Source organism: Cygnus atratus, chromosome 12 (genome assembly GCF_013377495.2).
Source record: "Cygnus atratus isolate AKBS03 ecotype Queensland, Australia chromosome 12, CAtr_DNAZoo_HiC_assembly, whole genome shotgun sequence".
Classification (NCBI taxonomy): domain Eukaryota; kingdom Metazoa; phylum Chordata; class Aves; order Anseriformes; family Anatidae; genus Cygnus; species Cygnus atratus.
This window is the reverse complement of record NC_066373.1, coordinates 19,125,126-19,147,461: the sequence shown is the minus strand read 5'-3', so window position 1 is coordinate 19,147,461 and position 22,336 is coordinate 19,125,126. Positions and strand designations below refer to the sequence as shown.

Below are 22,336 nucleotides of genomic sequence, written 5' to 3'. Positions count from 1 at the left end.
ACTCATCATATTTGTCTTCCTATTTTAAATCGTTCAGATATAAGAAATGTAAATTTTCTTGAACCAACATTTTTTGTCTTGGCTTTGTTGTTTATGAACTTTGCCATAGTGCAATTATCCCATGTGTATGCATCAAAACATCAACAGCTGAGGTTCACTGTTTGCTGCTTTTCACTCTCTTCATTGCCTGAGCACCATTGTTTGTGCAGCCTCTCACTTAACTGAATAAACTGGAAAATAACTTCCTGACTCCCAAAGTGAGATGTTAATGTCAGTCTTTTCTGCAGTGTCCTTAACTAGGTAGTCACCAGAAATTGTAACTTTTCATGAAGGTCAGCTTTTTTTCAGTGACTCTTTCATAAAAGTCACAGTTCTTTTTATCCGCACACTATTACTTATGCCACTATTAAATTGCTTCCTGCTTGAAACAAGCATATGCAGTTATTTACAATGCTTTTTATATAACCTGAATTTTAACAAATTAAAGTCCTACCGTCGTCTTCTTCTGCCTTCTAGTTGTTGATGGTCATATCTGTTATTTTGGAGAGAAATCCAGAGTTAGAGTTCCAGGACAAAGTGGACTTGGACAAAGTGGTGCAAGAAGCATTTCGTGACTTTCAGAACGATCACAACAGGTCAAAGGGAGCTGAGAAACAAGTGAGTAAAATACTGCTGTCTTACAGCATTTAGTGTTCTTGTTGAAGTTTACTATATTGTTAATATTGTGCAGTGAAAAGATAAAAAGCAAATTGATAAGGAGTTCAGAACAGAACACAAATACAAATGAATATACCCAAATGCTGCATAAGTCTGCCAAAAGCCTATAAGCAGAGGTAAAAGATAAACTTAGTTTATTTGTTGAATTGTGAATTCAAAGCAATAGAGTAAGGACACTCACAGTGTTAGCCACCTCTGAAACGGTGAAAGCTGAAGTGCTTAGGATGTTCATTAAAAGGGTAAAGAGGTAATTGCAGTGCAGAACTAGAATAATTTTCTAGTTTAGAATACCAGAAATTTGTAAGGAAGCAAAACCTAATGCTCAGCAAGTATGAATTTAGTATCTTAGTTACTAAGATACTAAGAAAAACTTATGAACCAAAGAACTCGTTGACAATATTAATGTAAGAATTTTAAAGGCAAAACTGTTCTTAGCTACTGATTTTTCCACTATGGTTGCATTCACAACCTAGCAAGCTTGTAATCTTTAAGGCTTAAAAACCAAATAAATGAAACTTGATCAAGTAGTTCTTAAGATTTACTTCACTAGGATTTCAGGTTTTATGCTTTAAAGGCCTCTAAGCAGTCTCACTACAAGTTTTGGTGCCTCAAAGCTCGGTAATTCTGTAATAAAGCCAGGTTCACTTGACTGGGCGAAGAAAGAAATGAGTCAAGCAGTAGGACAAGTCGCTCTGCTACTGAGGATGATCTTACTCACTCAGTCTGGCATTGTACTGTGCACAATATATTCAGAGAGATCTGTACTAGCCCTGAAAAAACCTATTGCTTCATAACACTTATATGCAAAAGCACTGCCTGTTGTTGAGTTTAGCTATTTAGAGATGAGGAAGAATGTCCTCAAGTATTTTTTCAGAAGTTTTAAGGTTCACTTTCTTGTAACTACTTTTGTGTAATGAGACTTGAAAGAAATCCACAGTTAGTCTTAGCAACACGTCACCTTGCACAATACCTTTGTTTTTAAAAGGACATAATTTTCTTTAAATTATGTTTCTTTTGGCCTCATCATTTTGGAAGGGTAATGATTCTGTGGTTGCAGCCATAGCAGAACCAGACATATCATCCACACAAATGGCTATTAAGTGCCAGCTCTGCACGCTATCTTGTTATATGCTACCAATTACAGTGACAGGCTGGAAATCCCTACGGCTGTAAACTGAAAGAAAAATCCCATGCAAAAAATGATTTGTACTGGTGCTGCCCTAGCTTCCATTTAAGTGATGGATTTTCTTTTTTACTAAACCCAGATCTGGTTAGAATGATGCCTTTTGTCTGTTAAAGAGAAATCCCAATTTAGAGTTGTGATTAGTATGTTTAAAGAGTTGGAATTTCCAACAACAACATACATGAAAATTTTCTGGAACCTTAGTGTCCTTTATTCCCAAGTATATGCCCAGTGGAAGTTAACTGTAGCCTGATGATATTCTGTCTCAGGTTTTCCTAACAAATACTGCTAAAATAACTCATAATTTGTCTGAAAGGTGTTCTTCCATTCAATTCATTTGCAAATATTTTGATTTTTTTTTCTTTGAACATGGAATTAGTATTAAAAGTGATTACTCCAGTAACTTCCAACACACCCTAAAACTACAGAAGTCTCATAGTTTCATCATGCAATCTCTACCATTGATTTAATAATATAATTGGAAAGTAATCTATTTCCTGAACTGAAGAGTTGAACCTCTGTTATAACAGCCAATATATAATTGGAGAAAAAGCAGCTGTTTTAACATCATTAACTGAGCAAAACAGGTGTTCAGTGAAGAAAACCTATTTGCTGATCTTATCTGACTAACGAAATGAGCTCATATGCTACCTGTGGTTTACTACTTCCATTTTGATTTTTAAATAAGTCTTTAGTCAGTATCTCTGCATGTGCACGCATGGACCTGGATCACAATCATATTGTGGTAGCACAGTGAGTTACCACATAGCAGTCATTTATCTGCGTGTTTTAAGATAGCAATTGTTCTGTCACCTATTACAGTTGAAAAATATGGAGAAGGTAGCACTGGAAAATTCAGAAAGGATATAAATACAATATGTTTTATTAATGTTTTCCACATGTTCAGAGAGTACATGTAGAAAATATCTGAAAAGTGAGCAGACTTATACTATAGCTTTACAGTTTGAAAAATACATTTGCATTTCTAACATATCCACAATGTTTCTCCTGTTCACTTGAGTTTGTCTGCCTTTCATAATCAACACTTAACAGAAACATCTTTTCTCTCTCCTGCAGGATGACATGACTGCATTCTACAACACTTACCCAGTCGGAAAAAAGGGAACATCCAGCTACTTGAGTAAGGCTGTGATCACCTTATTGCTAGAAGGGGAAGTGAAATCAAGCAATGATGATCCTTGTACTGTTAGCTAAATCTTCAAATACAGCATAGGAGTTGCTGCTTTACTTAGGATTCTATGTATTTTGCATGCACATATTAAAATACTGTTTTGAAGAGTAACCCTGGCTAGTAATACAAATACATATACCATCCTTTGCTAAAAAAAAAGTGCCATTAAAGACACGAAGTGCACCTTAATTTTTCTTTCTCAGCTATGCAGCATGATACTGAAAGCACATGAAGTTAGTCCTGCGATATCTTAAGTAGAATGGTATTGTACCTTTGATATTAAATTTATGCATTTACCATAACTGGTATCTTAGAGAAATACAGTGTAAGATTCTGTCCTTATACCTCTTATTTATTTATAATTACAAACAAATTTATTGTAAATTCTAAATTAAATTCAGAAAATACTATAGTTAACTAATGCACACCAAACTGTGGAAATATGAAACCTAGATTTTATTTTATTTTAGATTGTGCACACAAAATAGAAGCAAGTAAAATAATTAAGAAGTTGTTATTCTTGGAAAAAAAAATCAGTTCAATTAACAGCAGGCATTTAGTTGTTTGGGTTTTAATTTACCACTTGATATACAGGTTTCATTGCAAGAGAATGGCTTTTTTTAAGCTCTAGCAATAAACATCACTGTAGTTTCCCAGTTTAAGCATCTGTATAAAGGGAAACACATGATAACAACATAAATAGTTTTTATAAAAAAAAAGGCAAGCAAACTGTATTTAAAATTGGTATCAATGAAGAAAAAGCTTTGTATTAAATGAGCTATTAACGCATGAAAGAATTCAAGATAAATTTGTCTCCCAAATGTGTGAAAACATTGTATGCTAAATGCTTTATTTTGGTAAAAGTAATAAAAATCAAATGCTTTAAAAAAAACTTTCAATAAAAATACTTTTAGAGTTATACACAGACTCTCATTGAGTTTAGTGGCAGCCTTTTAATGCGCTACTGGGTGAACCCACTTCTAAAGCTTTAGAACTGGTCCTAAAACATTTTGATAATGGAATTTACAGACCAGCTACAACTCAACTGTCAATAAATTGTTGCCATTTTGATATTAAAGGCAGGTAAATTCAAGTCATAGGGCAAAACTAATGTCAGAAGTGATGGAGTGAAGCTCGGTACGAGAGGAGTACTGGCAAAGGCAGTAGTTAGTACTTCCCTGATTTGCAGAACTTCCCTAGCAATCACAGAATCAATCCTTCTTAAACCAAAATGGTAGCAGAATTTGTTTTTGAAGGAGGACAGTAAGCCATTAAGAAATATCTTGCCAAGGGATGCAGAGAATTAGAAAGGTCAGAAAAGCTAATTTTGGGTTAATAGTCAGGATAGTGGTCCTACTACTCATCCTTGCATTTACCATTCAGTGGAGGGTGGTTCATGGGAATAAAGGCTAACAGTGATTTCTGGATACATTGAGTGTTAGTACATTTAATATTGTCTAAGGGGCTGTAGAATTGCTCTAACTATAGCAAGAAGGTAACAAACAGCAGAATCAGTTGGTAGCATTGCAAAAAAAATGAACAAGCTACTAGTTTAAACAACAATTCAACTTACCCTCTCTTTCTTCTTTTTTTTTTTTTTTTTTTAAGGCAGTACTAAACTTAAGAATTACCAAGTACAGCAAATCTACCTGCTGGGGTTGTTTGTTAATTTTTATATTGCTTGTAAAGTTACAACTAGCTATGGAGCAGTGATTACATTGGTAGTAAGCATGTGTCTTCCTAGTGTTTTTAAAAATACTCTAAAATTGATACATCTCTTGCAATACAAATACAGAACATAACATACAGTCACCTAAAGGACTACAGTCATGTCAGGTGGAAATCAGCCACAGCTCTTCATTATGAAGATGCTCTTCATTATCTTCATTTCTATTTTTCTTTAGGTGACCATAATGTAAAAGGCATATTTCTTAATAGTACATAATCAAAAAAAATAATGGGGAATGATGCAGCTCACCTAACAAGATAAAGGCGGTTTCCTTAGCAGGCCTGGCATATTCTTCCCACCGCAGCTTATTGACCCTTAGACCAAGTGTAGTGCTGTTTGAGAAGCTTTTTTCCTTCATTTATGAGAACAAATAGGAAACAAGTTGTTTAGCAACCTACTTTTTGTTCCCTTCCCTCCCCTTTTGTTTCTCCTTTTGTAATGTCTATGTTGCGTTAAACTATTTAACACAACATATGTCCATGTTGTGTTAAAATATTTTATATGGATGAAAGAACGGAAAGTGGATTTCTGCAGACTCCCCAAAGCCTGGCTGCTTAACCAGCACTGTAGATTGTTTGTAATACTCTTTGAGAGAGGAGAGAGGTAACTCTTAGCAAATGACAGGCAGACCATACGCATGCCTACATGTGTACTCTCTCACATTCCTATTTTCCTACCTGTTCTAGTCTCCCACTTAAACCATCCACTTTTTTCCTTTTTTTTTTTAATACAGCGCTTAAGTTGTGTTGTGTTTTTTTTAAATACATTCACCTAAGCAAACCACATTTTCCTCTGCTATTAGCAGTAGTGGAAATACCACCTTGCAGTGGCAACTCCTGATGTAATAAACATAACACCCCATTCCCTACTCCCAAAACTCACCTTGAATTTTGCCCAAACCATCATCTTGACGTTGGATTACTGTGACACTTAATAGGTGTCATGTTCACAGTATATCAGACATTTCAAACTGCTCCATTCGTCGAGAGAATTCAGATGGTAAGAAGTTGATGCAATTCAAAATCTATTCTCTTGACATTTTTGCTGTTAGCTTGTTGCTTTCTTCTGTATGAATTTTCCATCTTGTTTTCCCTGCTATCAGTTTGTGCAAATGGCACAGAACTTCTCCTTTATATTTAAAAGAAACAGACAACGAGACTATTAATAAAATCAATCTGAGAAATTCTCTTCATTACTTTCTAATCCACCACAGCAGAAAATGTAGCAAGAGAGCCTTGATTTGAACAGGCTGTTGTAGGAACAATTCTGAATGTGATGCTATAAAAACAATGGCAGCTGGGGGATTTTTCTTAATCAAGGTCTGTCAGCATGCAGCATATTTGATAACACCAAGCTTCGTATCCATATGATAATACCATTAGATAGCTACCATTCCACTCTTGTTATTTAGATCTTAAATACTTTTGTTTTCACTGCTATTTAAAATATTTTCTTGAACATTACACATGGATTTCATGACATGTAAACTCCTCAAGGAATCATCAGGATTCATGATCAGTGTCATAAAATAACATTTACGTACCTACTACAGTTTTCAAAAGTCTACCTACTTGACCAAAACTATTTTTGAGACTTAAAATTCCTAATCATTCTGTAAAAATGCTTTTCAGCTACATGAGAGCAGAGAACAAGTCTTGATCTTCATCGGGAAAAAAAAAATGTTAATTTGAAGTACCAATACATCAACTTTTGTTCTAGATCATTATTCTGATTTCTTTCTGCCATCCTTACTTTTTCTTCTCTGATAGCAAAAAATTCAGAGTTTAAGTCCTGATTCAAAACCCTGTAAAGCCTGACCAGCAATGATTACAACTGGGTCTCAAGTTTGTAAGAGGAAAAAAAATTAATGAAAGTGGGAGTGGTGGAGCAGTCAGATGCCTAAAATATAAATTAAGAAAATACAGAGGTGCAATTAACTCCAATGAAGCCTGTAAATCTATCTCGTCCCAAAATCGAACAAGAAAATGACTTGATTGGATTTTTAGATAATTATGATCCAGAAAATCCCTGCCAAACACATTCTGTTCTCCAAAAGTGTGACAATCTTTTGAACTACACCCTAACAAATTAAGTCTTGAAGCATGAGAAAAGAAAATTATAAGCCAAAAAAAAAAAAGACAGTCTATGCTTTGCCATAAACACAGAAAATAAATATTGTAAAACACTGCTGAGAGTTCAAAGGAAACGTGCTGGATTACATACGCCATTCTTTCCTACTTCTACTCCTTTCTTATTGAAATGTGGGAGAAGTCATGGGCTGTGTGCTTGAATATGGGGAGAAGGCAGGAGTGAAGCATAGCTGGGGTCTGAATTAGAGAGAAAAGGTATTTTCTCTTGGCTTAGTGGGCTTTTTTGTTTGGTTGGTTTTGTGGGACTAGAATAAGGAAGTTGTATTCCATTATGTAGCACTGTAATATTAGGAACTAAAAATGTCAGACAGGTGTTTTTTCCACCTGGGCAAGTTTTTCATTTTGGGTATTAGCAACACTTGGAAGAAAAACAAGTGTAGAAACAGCAGGTATAATGAAGATAAAAAATCTACTTGTGGTGAGTCTTACCTGAATCTGAAACATTCTCCTGAAAGGTTTGCAAGAGTTCCTTACAAAAACATTTTGTAAAAGTGCGCATTTCACACAAGGGAAGGGGGAAAGGGAAAAAAAACAGCTTCCCCTGTCATCAGCCAGATGCACATGGGATAATTTTTGACCTGATCTGAAAATAAGTTGCACTTAAGTCTCTTATTCATAACACAACAAAACTTGAAGGTGAAAGAGGTGTTGTGTAGAATAAATGTTTCCTGATAGTACCAAACAGCAAAGTCTGAGCTAACCTGAACCTGATCTGTATAAGTGGCATGACCCTTAAACAGTCCTTTCATAGTGCCACTAGCTAAAATTTTTAGCACAGAAGTTGAGGCCCAGCACAGGGGGAAAAACGTGACATGACATACATGAAAAATGAATAAAATATGTTGCAATCATTTCTTACTCAACTTTCGCATTAGTTGAGCATTCAAATGAAAAGAGGCTTGGAGACTCTATGCATAACACCAGAAAATCTGCTCAGATTGCAAGAAATCACTCAGGTGCAAGTGGATATAGGAAGATATCCACTTGTATATCACTCCATCGAGGTAGTAAATATATAACTTACAGAAAACAATTGTTGGTTAAAAGAAACAAAACAACAACAAAAACGCACACAACACACCAAACCTCTCTTTCTATATCACAGAAGAGTGATTAAACTCAGACAACACATGTGTGTCCCCCCATGGCTTATGTTCCAGAAACTAAAACGCCCACTCTAATTCCAATTTGAACAGGAATAGGAGAAATACAGAATGGTCTTTTGACTTCATTGCCTAAGCTCGATGCAAGAAGCTGAAGTTCCTGCTTTGCTTATGGAAGGCTACTATATTACAAAGTGATATCTGCAACAGAGTTGTCAGTTAGCCATGCCTGTAGAATCTGAAATTACCAGTTTTGCTTGTGTATGAGTCATTAGGCTGCACTTCAGACTCTCATAGGAGATGACTAATCTAACTCATAGGCAAACAAACCCAACAATTTTCTCTGATCCAGTGGTAGACAGTATGTATTTAGTAAGGTATGTTACACAGCTGAGCTTCTATTTCCTGAAGATAAATTGTGCTGCAAAGTTTATAAAGGAAACGTAAGCAACATGCTTAGAGAAAATTTTAGAACATTCGCTTTACTTACAGTGTTTACATGCTTCTACTCTATAACCTATGGTAAGAAAATAGAAAAAATATTAGCAGATTCACGTATAATTGGAAGGTATCTAATGTTGCTGGCTAGGACTTAATAATATGCATGTAAGAAGAAACAAAACTGTCTTTAAATGACACACAAAAAAAGGAATAGTATTAAGGTTCATAAGGTCTTCAAGTAATGCCTCCAGATTGCTGGCACCTAGCTAACGAAATCCAAAATTATTTTCTTTGTGAACAAATGTCGTTCACTATTAAGTTGTTTTATTCTCAAGTGCTAGGAACTTCAAGGGTTTAAAAATAAGTGAAATGACTGATTAATAATTGATGCACTTTAGTCTTACTTTCGGTGATTTTTACTCTGTATTTTAGTTTTATTGCCTGAATGTCGAAACATCAACAGTGGAAAATTCAACAAGCTCTTAGTTCTGTAATTCCACCTGCCTGTGTTCTTCAAGAGTATTTATTTTATTCTTTTCACCTGGGAATTTTCATGAAAAAGTATAATTATCACACTGCTACTCACTCTTTATTATGGTTATCATGTATCTTTAGAGGGCTTAAAATAGCACTCATTCTCCTTGTGTTTGCACTATACAAAATGCCATCCTCCTTCTCAAAGGATTTATCTGAGTGTAACACAGGAGAAAACAGACAGACAGAGTGAACCAGGGAAAGGAACACAAGAAAGGCATGTTGTGGTGTCAGTGAGTGTGACTGCTGTAATCCCTGCAAGCAGCAGGCAAAGGAAAATCTACTTTAAAAATTGCTTCCTGGCCTCCTTACTATTTCAGAGCACACCTAGAAGATATGATGGTAAAAATATCAATAAGCAGCTTCACCTCGTGATCATTTGTGCTCCCACCACCGATTAGGGGAGCAACAGCATAACTACACAGGAGGTCTTTGGCCAACGAAGTCCTAAATTGGTAGCAGTGTCTCAAACATAACATAAAAGTCTCCTAATGTTAGGGCCTAGAAGATAACACAGATCTGTCTTATCATAATATTATTATGACAAATGACCAGTGTGCTTCTGAGACCAAATGGCCTTTTATCTACAGAGTCCTTTGGTTTTTTTTTTAAGCTTACTAATTTTTTATATATATAAAAAATAAAAAAATCAGGCTTATTCCTGTTCTTTTCACTATTAGTACTAGAATTCCTGCTGAAATCAATTACAGCAGGGTACAAGTTCTGTGAGATTTATTCGGATTCCCAGAGCTATATCCAAGAATAACATTAAACTTAACCAATCTAATGAGAGCTATACTAAACATCAGTAATGAAGATGCACATTGGGCAGACAGAAAGAAGGTTTCCTGGCAAAGAGTGAATCACAGAACAACTGTCTCTGTGTGTTCCAGAGACAGACAAAATAGGGGATTTACTAATACTAGTGATTTTCATTTCAACTGTCTTATCACAAAACCAATGAAACTAGAGCTGCTATAAAACTCTTCTAAAAAATCAACGGGTTTCAAGAGAGTCTACAGTTCTACCTGTGAATGCTTTGCAATAAACGTTTGAGTCTAGGTCCATAAATTCTTGATCTCAGCATCACATGGTCATTCAAGAAGGTGAATTACACATTGTTTGTTTATGAAGTGTTAAAAACACAAAACAAATAGCTGTTGAAGCTTGTATCTTAGCTCAACTCTCCTTGTAAAATGTCAAATAGCAGAAAGTTTAAATTAGAGATATAGTTGGCACAGATATAGGTGACATGTGAAAGTACTGAAGTACCTAAGACTATTCCCAAGACAAGTACCCATCTTAATTGCTTCTATAGTGCCTTTTTTTAAATAAAATAAAAATCAGTAGATCACAGAGTATTGATATGCAATTAGAGATACATGTCTCTAAGTAGCCTAAACTGTGTAATTTCATATTTATTTGTTTTTAATTTTATGATATTCATTTGTTTGCCTGTTGTTCTACTCCAGATCTGCTTTGGCTGACGGTACTCATTCCCCCAGCACTTACAATACGACTGATATTTTTGCTTGTCCCTGCACTCCACAGTTACTTTAGAATACATGCACTAGACATTTCTTTATCAGTAATAAATGAAACAAATGATCAGAAACAGGGCTAACAGAAATCAAAATTAGTAGTAAATATGTTATTTTTGCATTTTTGATGACTTTCTTGGAAGGGAAGGGAAGTACTAAATGATCCAAAGAATCTTCTACTTAACTAGTATTGAAATCCATTTTGAATTCCATGTGCCTCCTGCATGTGAACAATCAGAATATTTCTAGGAATACTTCCAATGTCACTTTCCAGGAGTTTCACATGTCACATGAGCCCAATGCCATTCATTTGAATCATTCAACTTCTATGGCTTGTATAGGAGTCAAGTCAAGTGACAGAGGAACAGACAGTATTTTCAAGGAACCAACTTTGGTATTTTTCCATGTTCTCCTGTAAGCAAGTTTGATTTGCAGCAAAATGTCAGTTGAGTATTTTCAGAGTTTACAGGTATTTTACATCAATGAATTTATTTTTTTATGGTACAGGAAACAGAAGCAGCTACCATAATGATAGTCAAGACTGACTACTAGAAGGAAGTGTTCTAGAGCAATTGAATAGCACACTATTTAAATCAAACGAGTATCTATTAACATAAGTTGTATACAATTTACAATGTGGTGTTACTGCTGCTTAGCCAAATTCCCTAGGATTTGGATAAGAATTTCAACTTACCTTATTAACGGATTTTAAATAGTCAGATATTCTTAAAAGATGAAACTTTTTTTTTTTTTTACAGTGTAGAGGGGAGAAAATAAGTTTAGAGGAGAACAAGATCTAAGCAACAGCCTCTTTATCTCACAAAGCAAATGCTAATACCTAGAACCATTCAAAATATTTTAAAACTATACTCAAGTAGAAGTTTGGCTCTGTAAAATGGTTAACATGGGAATGCAAAATCTATCTTTACCTAGATTTAACACAGTCATTCCTAGATGAGAACATTTTTACATTTTTGCTTAAGTTTTCTGACTTTGTTTTTCATTAAGTGAGGAATGAGTAAACACAAAGAGAGAGCATAAGGCTCTTGGTACAAATAAATAACTATAAACTCAAACATCTATAGCATGTACAATAATCAATGACTACTAATGCTGTTAGCTGAAGAATTTTTTTGATATCATACAGAAGTGCAGATGTATTAAAAAAACGTTTGAAATGTAAATGTTTACTCACAAACAAAATCAGCTCAACACAACACACAGAATTCCCACTTCAAATACTCAGATGTTTAAATTAAGTGGTGTCATTGCATTACAAGTTAGAAAAAAATCATTTATTTAGAGGGCTGTAATCTCCCTTGCTTCTCAGGTGTCTATACTGAATTTTTAGAATGCTCAAACTGTTTGATCACATCTAGTATACAATACACAAAAGTACTTTTCAAAATTTCTAATTTTACCTGTTTCAGGCATGAAATAAGAATTTTTTACTGTTCCATGTTTTTTGTTGCTTTCTTCCTGTGGTTCCACAATTCAGGATACCAGGTCTGTAAAACTTCGGATTAATCACCAAGAAGTTCAATACCCACCACAGTTACCACCATTAAGTTTAATTAGGATCAAGTGTAAGTATATAACTATAATTCTATTTTATGGACCAGAATACACACTACGGAGTTACCATGTAATCTGCCATAAAGTGGCATAGATAGTAGTCCATATAATATCAAGGCAGCAAGCACAAAGTGAGCACACAAAAAATACACATACAAACCACACAAAACTTAAGCAAATAGGGCAACACTTACAGAATAACTTTTTGTGTCATTCATACGATTCTTCTGACCCCACATAAGAAGCTCGCAGATCACTAAACATGAAATCGTTTCCATCACATCAAATGAAAACAGTATAGTTTACAGAATTAAATAGATTTGTGGGTGCATGTGTTATGTTTTAAACCTCGTAGCTACTTTGCTTTGCCTGGGTCACCAGATTCTTCTCTCCTATGTCAAGTGCTTTCACATTTCCTATCATACTGCATTTAAAAGTGTGAATGCTTTTACTGAAAGCAGAAAGCCACCTGGAAAAAGTGACATCCTCTTTAACAAATACAGCAAGTCTTGCAACAAATTGCATTTGGTATTTAAAAACTACATTCATATTAATTCTCCATCCCTCACCCATTATTTTCACATTCTACCTTCCACAAGTCCCCTATTCCTGGCATTCTCTTTGGGAGATCGTGAGATATTGTGGATAATTACAGTCATTTTCTACACATTTACAAAAGCATTTTTTACTGCTATTTATAATGCTGTTTGGCCTCCAAACACTAATGCAAAACAAACATTAACAGCTATTAAATGGAGAAACAGGGGTATTATTTAGGACTACTTTTATGGTATTTTACTTACCATGATGTAAGTCTTCAGTCCAACCATTGCACGTATTCTTCCAGAGCCAAAACACTCTTTTACAGCTCTCCTAGTAAGCGTTAGACTAGGATACTCTCGGTGATATTTCCGAATGATTTGTCTTTGAGCATCCCTAAAGACTGAAGGAGAAAAACAAACAACATTTAGAGCTGATACAGAAAAATCCTAAAAAATCCCTGAAGACTGCTAAAGTAATCAAGTAAATATTCCATCCTAATTTCAAGCTATTGCATATTTTATTCAAAAGTTATCAATTGTCTGTGTCAGTTCAGAAGATAATATGCCTTGCTATAACAGCTATTATCAACAAAGCATGAATTGATTACACTTAGCAGATAGCTGAAGAGCTTTGTCAACAAGCTCTTTGGCCTCTAATGACCACTGCTAAACATCCAACAAGAGATGATCATTTCTTCAAATTCTCACAAAATTATTTGTTCAGAAGAATAATATCAGATAGGAGTACTGAAGGATAGCATGTCTATTCCATAATAAGCAATTTATGTGCAAGATACAGTTTATGTCAGCTCTTAAACCCAAATCTGACACAGCTTGGTGTAACAAAACACTTCTGAAAAAGCTTCTTTTTTTTTTTTGGTTATATTTGTGTGCGTGTGTTTTTTTCCCTCTCCATATGGTTAGCACTTTTGTTTCAATTAATCTTTTAGATGCAGCCTTCCATCCCTCAGCTGTAATGTGTACTACAGCAGCCAGGCCTACCACAGCATGTTGCAAACAGTGGTTGCACTAACTACAGGAACCTGCAAAGTGGAGATGCTCAGTTGTACAAATCTACTTAGGGTCTGTGCAATGCTTTACCTCCCTCCCCAGAGGAATTTAACATCAGTGATGGGTCCCACTGACACCTCCTCTGGGTTGTAGTCCCAAAGATTTATGACAGAATCAGAAGATACTCGTAAGCTTTTATTGTATATGTGGTCTGTGGAGATGCTACCATTAAATGGTGTTTTCACGTCTGATTTTACTCCACCCATGACAGTAACATCCAAAACCACCCCCCAGAAGCATGTACACAAATCAACTGACAAGATGCTGGAAAGGATAAGTTACTGTATTCACAAGAAAGCTTCAACATGAGAGCAAAACAAGTCTGATTTGGCAGTCTGATTTTTTGATCTCAGCTGGAAAGAACCTCAAGTATGGCTAGGACTTTTTCTTCTCCCCACAAGAAACAACTGACAACTACACCCTTACCACCTAGAAAAAGAAGTCACATTTCTGGCTGTAATAAATAAATAATCTCTCTCTTCAAAGTCCGGATGTCTTACATCAAACATGCGAGAGACTTCTGCTCCACAACCCCTAGAAGCAGCTCCAGTAGGTTACTGTGACTCGTCAATGAGTAGGCAGACATCTGTTTAACTAGCAAGCTCAGGAGACAAGAGTCCCTCCTAATGTATTTTCCACTTAGATTTTCCATGGCACACATAAACAAACATTACTGGAATAATTATAATATTACATAGCATAGAACGACACAGCTTGTTCAGAGTTTTTTGAACATTCAAATACACTACTGTGAGACCTGCTCGAGACTTTTTTTTTGCGAAAATTGTACTTATATTAAAAAAGATAACAAGAGGTATCAGAACATGAAAACATGTAATAGTATTTGTGTGGGAACAAAAATGTTTTTGCATAGAGTTACATTGTTTAAAGGGAAGGAATGTAGTATTGAAATATGCTTGTAGTGGTAAGAAAGCTTAGCGGAGGACCTTGTAAAATGCAGACAACCAGACTCCTTAGAACAATTAGGCAAAAATCACGGTGTCAAGTCAGGTAAGTGAAGAAACATTACCACTTCAAAGAGTAAAAAAGTCAAAAGAAATTTGAAAGATAACAGGCCGGCAACTGAAGGCCATGTATTGTCTGTGAAGCATCAGATAGGTTGTGAACCTGGATTTCCCAGTCAATGGGGAAATAGGGGAGGGTCCCAGCCGTCGAGAAATAAAGTATATAAACCGTACTGTGTGACTGGTAGGCACGCTCCTGCTTGTGGGACGCCCGCCATTGCAATTGCGAATAAAAATGCTACTTCACTGAGATCCTTGCCTGAGCCTATGTTATTGGCTACGGAGTGTTTCTCACATTTGGATTTCATTTGTCTTTGAAACTGGTTTCTGAGCCCCTGTTCTTATTCAGACTTTGTCATTTTGACCTTCCTGTCTTTTGATGGTATTGGGCAAGACCAAGAGAGAAAGCTCATGGACTCTTGTAAAATTAAGCTTTCTTCACAGAGCAGGTTTTCAGATCCAGTCCTGTCAGCCTTTATATCAATTCTGTGACTTCACATGAGCTTTGGGTCAAGCGTCAAGTGACAAAATGAATTTACTGCTTATGGAGACTTTTTTTTCTTATCACTATCTGGTCCCCAGTACTGGAATATTCCTTACCTTCAATCAGATTAAAAGTATACTTGTAAGAACTCATTTTGTATCTTCAAGCCTTTTTGTCAATCATCCCATCGCAGCTAAAAAACCATCTGATTACAATTTCAAGTCCTGTATTGGAGTTGACCCTCTCATTTGCTTTAAATGCTTTTATTTCAGAACACTTTACTTGTCATGAAAAATACCTTGTACATTACTGAATATAAATAATAAGGGTTAAGAGACAGCTGGAAATTAAGTGCTATGTGGTAAATTGACACATCCAAAGTGCACCATCACTACCCTAACTACTGTGCAATTTGCATATAGAATGAATAAGCCTGAAAAGACAACAGCAGTTTATAAATTTAATGTAATCTGCCTGAAAATGGGGAAAGCATAGGTAAATATTTTTATGTGGGATGTCAGTTGTCTCTTTTACTCTATCATCACACACTGTTGTTTAGTTTGTATCTAAATGACCTGCTACACTGGAATCCAGTTCTGTACCAAGCCTCAATAATAGAAATTATGTCTTCAAAAATATTTTACAGTTCCATTTGCACAAGGATGCGACACGTTAGTATGGCACGTGAGAGATGAGATGGAAGACAAGGGCAATTAAAGAATTAGTTATCTAACTCCACTATTCTACAGATAGCGGTAGTTCTTCCTTTCAAATTAAGTTTTTTATTGTTCTCCTTGCTTTGAAATAAAATCAGCTATGCCTGAACTGACAGCTATACAACCACTGCGTGGTTGGTGGCAATGTCAAGAGACTGAAAGGAAGCCTCAAACCATTTAGATTGAATTCACTCAAAAAGAGACCAGTCACCTGATCTGCATTCCTGCGTGCACTTTATCTGATTTTTAGATATTTTCAAACACCAGCTTTCAAATTTCAAATGTGTCATTTTTTCATGCAAATACTTAGGTCAAACATCAAAACATTTGGCTTCTTAAAGGGACAGGCATAGACAAAATCTAAACGTCTCACTCTCAGATTAGTGGCAACCCTGTTAGATGGCCCAACTAATTCTCACCTGGGTTGGCACAAGCCTTTGTCTAGTCCACTCTAAATACTGTATCTATATTCAAATGCATTTTTTCCCCACCAAATGTTTACAACATGACATTACAGACAAAAAATCCCATACAGTCATGGACTCTACTTCCTCACTGATACCGTTTTCACACTAACTACTACACCTTCATTTTGTGCATTTGCATTGCAAAGAGTATCTTGGGATAGGCTGACGGATGCAAGAGACGAAGCTAGATTTAATTAAGACTACTCATGAATAAAACCATGCCTGTGTTAGTGGGACTGAGGCCTTCCTAAAAGTTTTGCTGAAAGAACAGCCCTTTAATGTAGAAGGCCACTCCTGACTGCTAACAACGCCTTACATATTGCCATTAAAAAAAAAAAAAAAAAACACACTAAAACCCAAAAAACTGGCATGAAGTTATGATCAATATGTGAGCTTTACTACATTACTAAACTAGTTTTATTAAAAACGTGCACTGCCACAATGTCAGCAAGTGAGAATACTCTGTACAGGATTTTCAAATACACTCAGTTGAACTGCTTGATGCTGTTCTATGTTATACCAATTTCCATCAGCTTCTGTGTGAATAAAGGGGAACAATTCCCCAAGCGTTACTCAAATTCCTTTCTTGGGCTTGCTACTGAATTCTGTGACCATACACAAGCCAGTACCCTCTGTACCTTGTGCCATCCAGCTGTTAAACGGGTTATAAAATTATCTGTTTGAGGCTGTTGGCTTAACTGTGGAGTTTGTTAAAGGACATTCTACAGGAGTTAAGAAACACAAAATTACTTTAGAAGATTTACTGTATCTTTTACAGAAAATCTCAAATACCCATGCCTCCAGGTTGGGAAACGGCCTGGGAAATTCTGTGCTGACAGACCTAAGATTTAGAAGAGAAAAAACAAACTCTGCAACTGCCTTGCATTACCCCCACAGCTTCCATGGATGCAACCTAGGTCAGCACAAAGCAACTGAAATTTTGAAATAAGTATTATTTTAAATCCCCCTCTCTCACAAAAATCCTGATGACAAAAGATGTGTTAGAAATCTTGAAATTCTTGGGTTGAAAGCCCACCTACAGTTGCCACATTGCTAAAGCGAAGCTTATGTAAAAGAAGAAAAAAAATCTGGTTTTCCCTTTCTGTTTCAGGTAAGAAAATCTACAAGGAGAAAAGATTTGTAATATCCACAGGAAAAATGTCTTCCAAGTGCCTAATTATTTTGCAACCACAAAATAAATTTATGATGAAACTAGCCATTTTTCTGGGGAAAACAAACAAACAGAACATGTAAGTTTGTTTTTAGGACAGCTATAAAAGTTGCATCTTTGCTTGCTTCTGATGATCCCAAAACACGATACTCCAAGGCAAATTCTGAATAAAGCTAGAATATTTTATTAAACAGAAAATAATGGCTGGGAAAAGCAAACCAAACTAACAAACTAACCAACCAAAACACACAAAAAAGGAAGACCTTACGTGCTGCCTCTAGAATAAGGAAGAAAACTTCCTAATTCATCTGCCTACATGACTCATTGGAAATCCTTAATACAGTGAGACAAATTATTGGAAAACACAAGAATGGCCGCAAGCAGGTAACTTAAAGACAGAAGGCAGAATGAAAATGTGATAGAGGAGGTACACTCTCGGGTAACAGAGATAAACTTTATTACAAGCTTTGTTAGCTTTTATTTGCTTTGATGTGTAGTAGGAAATCTCATTTTTAACATCTCATTATGCTTTCTGTATCATTGCATAAGCAAACCTAATGCCTTCTTTTTCTGATAAGGAAACAAGCTATATAATTCAACCTTCATCTTAAAGATGTGGGGAAACATGACTAAATGTAAGGAAGGAAGGTTTGGATTTTCCTTCTAACACAGACTATTTTCACAGAGATTAATAAATGCTGCAAGGTTTGCCAGGAGAGATTTCTGTACTAATGTATTCTAAATTTTGTTTCAAAACGCAAACAATTTTATCTTATGGATTCAATATTATTTATTAATTGCTCTGAGAAGAGCTGTTGAGCTCCTAAGATGCTTTGTGACAGGGATGTTAATAATTCTTTCATGACAAAGTTTGTAATTCAGAAATTCCAAGCCTATATTCAGTAACCAGCCAGACCCAAGATGTTAATAAACTCTTCAAGTAAAAGATATAATATAATGTGAATCTTAAAAAAATAAATTTCCTTCATACTACGTGAAATGAATACTTTTACTAGTGGATTCAGATTTTTCTGACTTTTCTCAGCTACTGGATAGGGACCCAAATTAATCACTAATCATTAATCCTTCATGTCCTGCCCTGAGACACTTCGTGAGAATTCCATTAAACACTCTCTTAGCTCTCAGGCATTTACTGTGAGCGTCACATCATAAGGCTGCACATTCAGAATGTTTCTGCAGAGATCAGTCTGTTAATCTGCCCCTTAGCTTCTATTATCACTCTTTCACAGGCTGACAACAGTTAGGCTGGTAGCAAGTTAATGAATATAATCCCGTTGCTTCTTTAACAATGTCTGGTCTGTCTGTTTTGTTTTTGCTTGCTTGCCTTATACCTCAAATTCCAAGCTTTTAGGGATAAGAATTATGTTTACATTTTTCAGGGCATACTAATCCATAACTAGGGCCCTGAACTCTACACAAATAAAACATGACATATTTTTCTAGTTTGGAAATAGTAGAAATCAAAGTTCTTGGTGCTTTGGTGGGCAACATACACTACCCTAGAGAGCACATGGTATACTGACTGGTAGAACCAAGTTTTAAGTGATTAGCACAGCATGCATAGGTATAAACTGACTACCTCATACTAAATTAAGAGACAAATTAGGTTGACAAGATAAGTTAGGTTCATGTATCACAGAAAAGTAACTACATATTGATGCAAAACAAGCTTTTTTAATTGTTGGACTAAGCCAGCAAGTGGACTAACTACAGGTGGTACAGTTCACCTGCTGCCCACCCCAACCTCCATCTCCTTGCACATACAGATCTCCAGAGCACGCAACCCACGCTGGAAAGCGTAGTAAGAGAGAGCAGCTGAGAAGCACAAATAGGTCCTGCTTCTAGTGTACTTCTCCTCTGGGGTCTTAGCCAAGGAGGGTAGCTAAACATACCAGCTACAGTTCTAAAGACTTTTGTCTCTTTTTCTCAAAACTCCAGGTGCAATTACTTTCTCTTGGTACTTACAAAGCTGATCTTTGGACATACTACAGGGCACAGTAGCCTGTTCCATAAAAGCTCCTCCCCAAAATCCAACAGCACCAAACATTCCTACTAAGAATGACAATCAATCTACCTGAAATCAGAACAACTTTCAAGAAATGAACAAAACCAAGCCCCCTAACACACACTTCAAAGGAAACCACAAAAATGGAGTTAGAAGAGCTGACACGTTCAATATAATAATTGGGAGAGAAATAGGGAAATGTGAAATCTTAATTCTGTAATGACAAAAAGGTTCAAACATAATTTGTTTTTAGAGAACAAGAACTGTTGAGGTTCTCCTCTAAATGACTTTCACTATATTCATGGTTAATAAGAGTCAACAAGTATCAGCAAGAAGAGAAAAGGCAGGAGTGCTACAGGAAAGGGAAAGGACTATTTCCCAAGGGAAAATGACACAGCTTCACTAGCACAACTGTATTCTCTTTTCCTGTCCATGCAGTTTAACCAGAAGAATATACATCTCTCCATTTCTTTTTTAAAGGCCATAGAAAGAGGATGAATCTATATAATATGCCGCAAAAATTATTCCAACAATAATTACTAAATTTTCAACGCTTTCCTTACAGTTTACTGCTAGTTTTCTAGTGTCTATACCACATAGCCAGAGGAAGAGGGATGTACATACATATTCTTTAGAAGTTTGCATGTCAAAGTTTAAAAACTAAGTAAGATATTAATGTGGAGAGTGTCAACAACTCAAGACATGAACTGTTGAAGTTAAATGATTCAAAGACTGAAACAAAATCAAGCTATGCTGGGAAAGCTGAATTTATTTCTGTAACCCAGATACCTTTCCCTGTATAATCCTGCCACACACTATGTTACTAGCTTGCTGTCACTATAAAGTTTATGATTATAGATTGGTGGGGATACCTAGAAGAACATAAGGATAATTTATCTATTATAGCATGCTGTATTAGTAAATATCCAGGCTACATCAGTTAGACAAATGTGGGGATTCAAAGCTTAAGCTTTGAAAAATTTGCTTGTTTACTACTTCTTCCAGAAAGGATTGTTCATATTCCACAACATAAAAAGTTATAGGAGGAGAGGGAAAGCTAGACAGCCAATGCATTTCTTTACAAAACATGCTGCATGGAGACCCAGATAGTGCTTCTCCAAGGCAATGTTACCCAGCAGTGAAAATGGTTCCTACTACTTCCAAAAATTATCTTGACAGCAAGCATTCTTTTTTTCAGCACCTAAGCAGGCAAGAACTGTTTTAATGCTTTATGTTAGTCATTTTAGTTATTTTATTATTGTTTCCACACAAAGCACTATCTATTTTTAGCCTAAAAATTATACTCCACAAATGGATGTTAAACTTGACCTCTTTTTGTAATGAAATCATATATTACACTAAAAAAGAGCCAACGTTTCAGATTCATTGTTGATCAATGGCATCCCATTCTCATATAATTTTTAAGATGCAGCAAAAGAAAAGGCTTTCAAATTAAACAATCAAGTTTAATTAATTTATAACTTGACCTGAACATTTTCTTATTCCAATTCTGATCAAAACCACGAGAGCTGAGTCAGTGTATGATTTCTAGAAACCACGCCGCAGAAACAGGAAAATGCCAGCAGCTGAAGAGGTTAGTATTCTAACACAAATTGCAAAACCACATCATAGACATCCTCCACCCCAGGCTGCAGTTAATCATTCTGTGTGAAGATCCATACATATGGATATTTACTGGTGTCTATCTATTTATCTGTCTATATAACTGTACATATCTGTGTGTGCAGTTGAGTGGCCTCTACCATTTACACAAAATGGGCTTGACTGATGGATTTGTGAGTGGTTTTTGGTCTGCAAAGCTAGTTTTCAGGCAAACAGCACATGAAGTTAGGATGTTTAGTATACCACCGTTCCAGGTAATTCTGTAAAGCTTTGCTCTATCCACTTGCCTTCTCTGTGCCTCTTTAGGCATCTAGAAAATTTAGAAAACAGCATACGCTTCCTTAGTATATTAGAAGGTGGAATGCTCAGACTGTGCTCCAAGATAAGAAAGAATGACTCTGTCAAAACAAAACAGAAAGTCACAGTCTTTGCTCGCATAGTGAGTAGCTAATAGTCAAAGTCAGACCCCCTTCCCAGATCAACTGGCCTCTGCTGGAAGTATTTACCCTTTAAACTGAGGCAATAGCAGCACTTCCTGTTTTAGTAAAATATACTCTGCAGAACAACAAATCTATCCTCAACGTCGCATTTGACATATTATATCCAAAAATACTCTGGTTATCCTTGAAGTTTTCAATTTTCTCCTATACAGATTTATTCATTCATGGGTTTTGTCATTCTCTGATAATGGGAAAAAGAGGTGTGTGTGGGGGGGAAGAGGGTGGATTTAAAAGGGATTCTGATTTTTTTTTTTAATATATATACACACACATACACACACATACATATACACACACGTTTATTTATTTCATTGCTTTCTTTCCAGTATGTGAGGCAAACCCTTTCACTAGTGCTGCGCTGTGATTTTGGTGACTAGTGTATTATGAAGATTCCATTAAGTACTCATACGCACTATAGCAGATGAGGTGCAATCACCCTGAAAAGATTTTCCTCATCCGTGATACTTAAGGAATTTGGTTCCATTTAGTACTGAAGTCTGCCCTCAGTAAGCTCTTCCTCTTCCATCTCATGTCTAAATGTTGCTC

The 22,336-nt window shown here is 35.9% G+C and overlaps 1 protein-coding gene across 4 annotated transcripts in view; it reads left to right on the top strand.

The window, feature by feature from the left end:
• Positions 1 to 4,011, top strand: part of PHKB (phosphorylase kinase regulatory subunit beta) — a 75,127-nt gene extending 71,116 nt beyond the window's left edge. For all 4 annotated transcript variants that reach the window (XM_050713279.1, XM_035543736.2, XM_035543737.2 and 1 more), the window contains 2 exons: positions 517 to 657; positions 2,978 to 4,011. In XM_050713279.1, the coding sequence (XP_050569236.1) occupies positions 517 to 657; positions 2,978 to 3,115 (279 nt within the window). In that variant the 3' untranslated portion in view covers positions 3,116 to 4,011. The remainder of the gene's footprint in view (positions 1 to 516; positions 658 to 2,977) is intronic.
• The last annotated feature ends 18,325 nt before the right edge of the window (positions 4,012 to 22,336 follow it).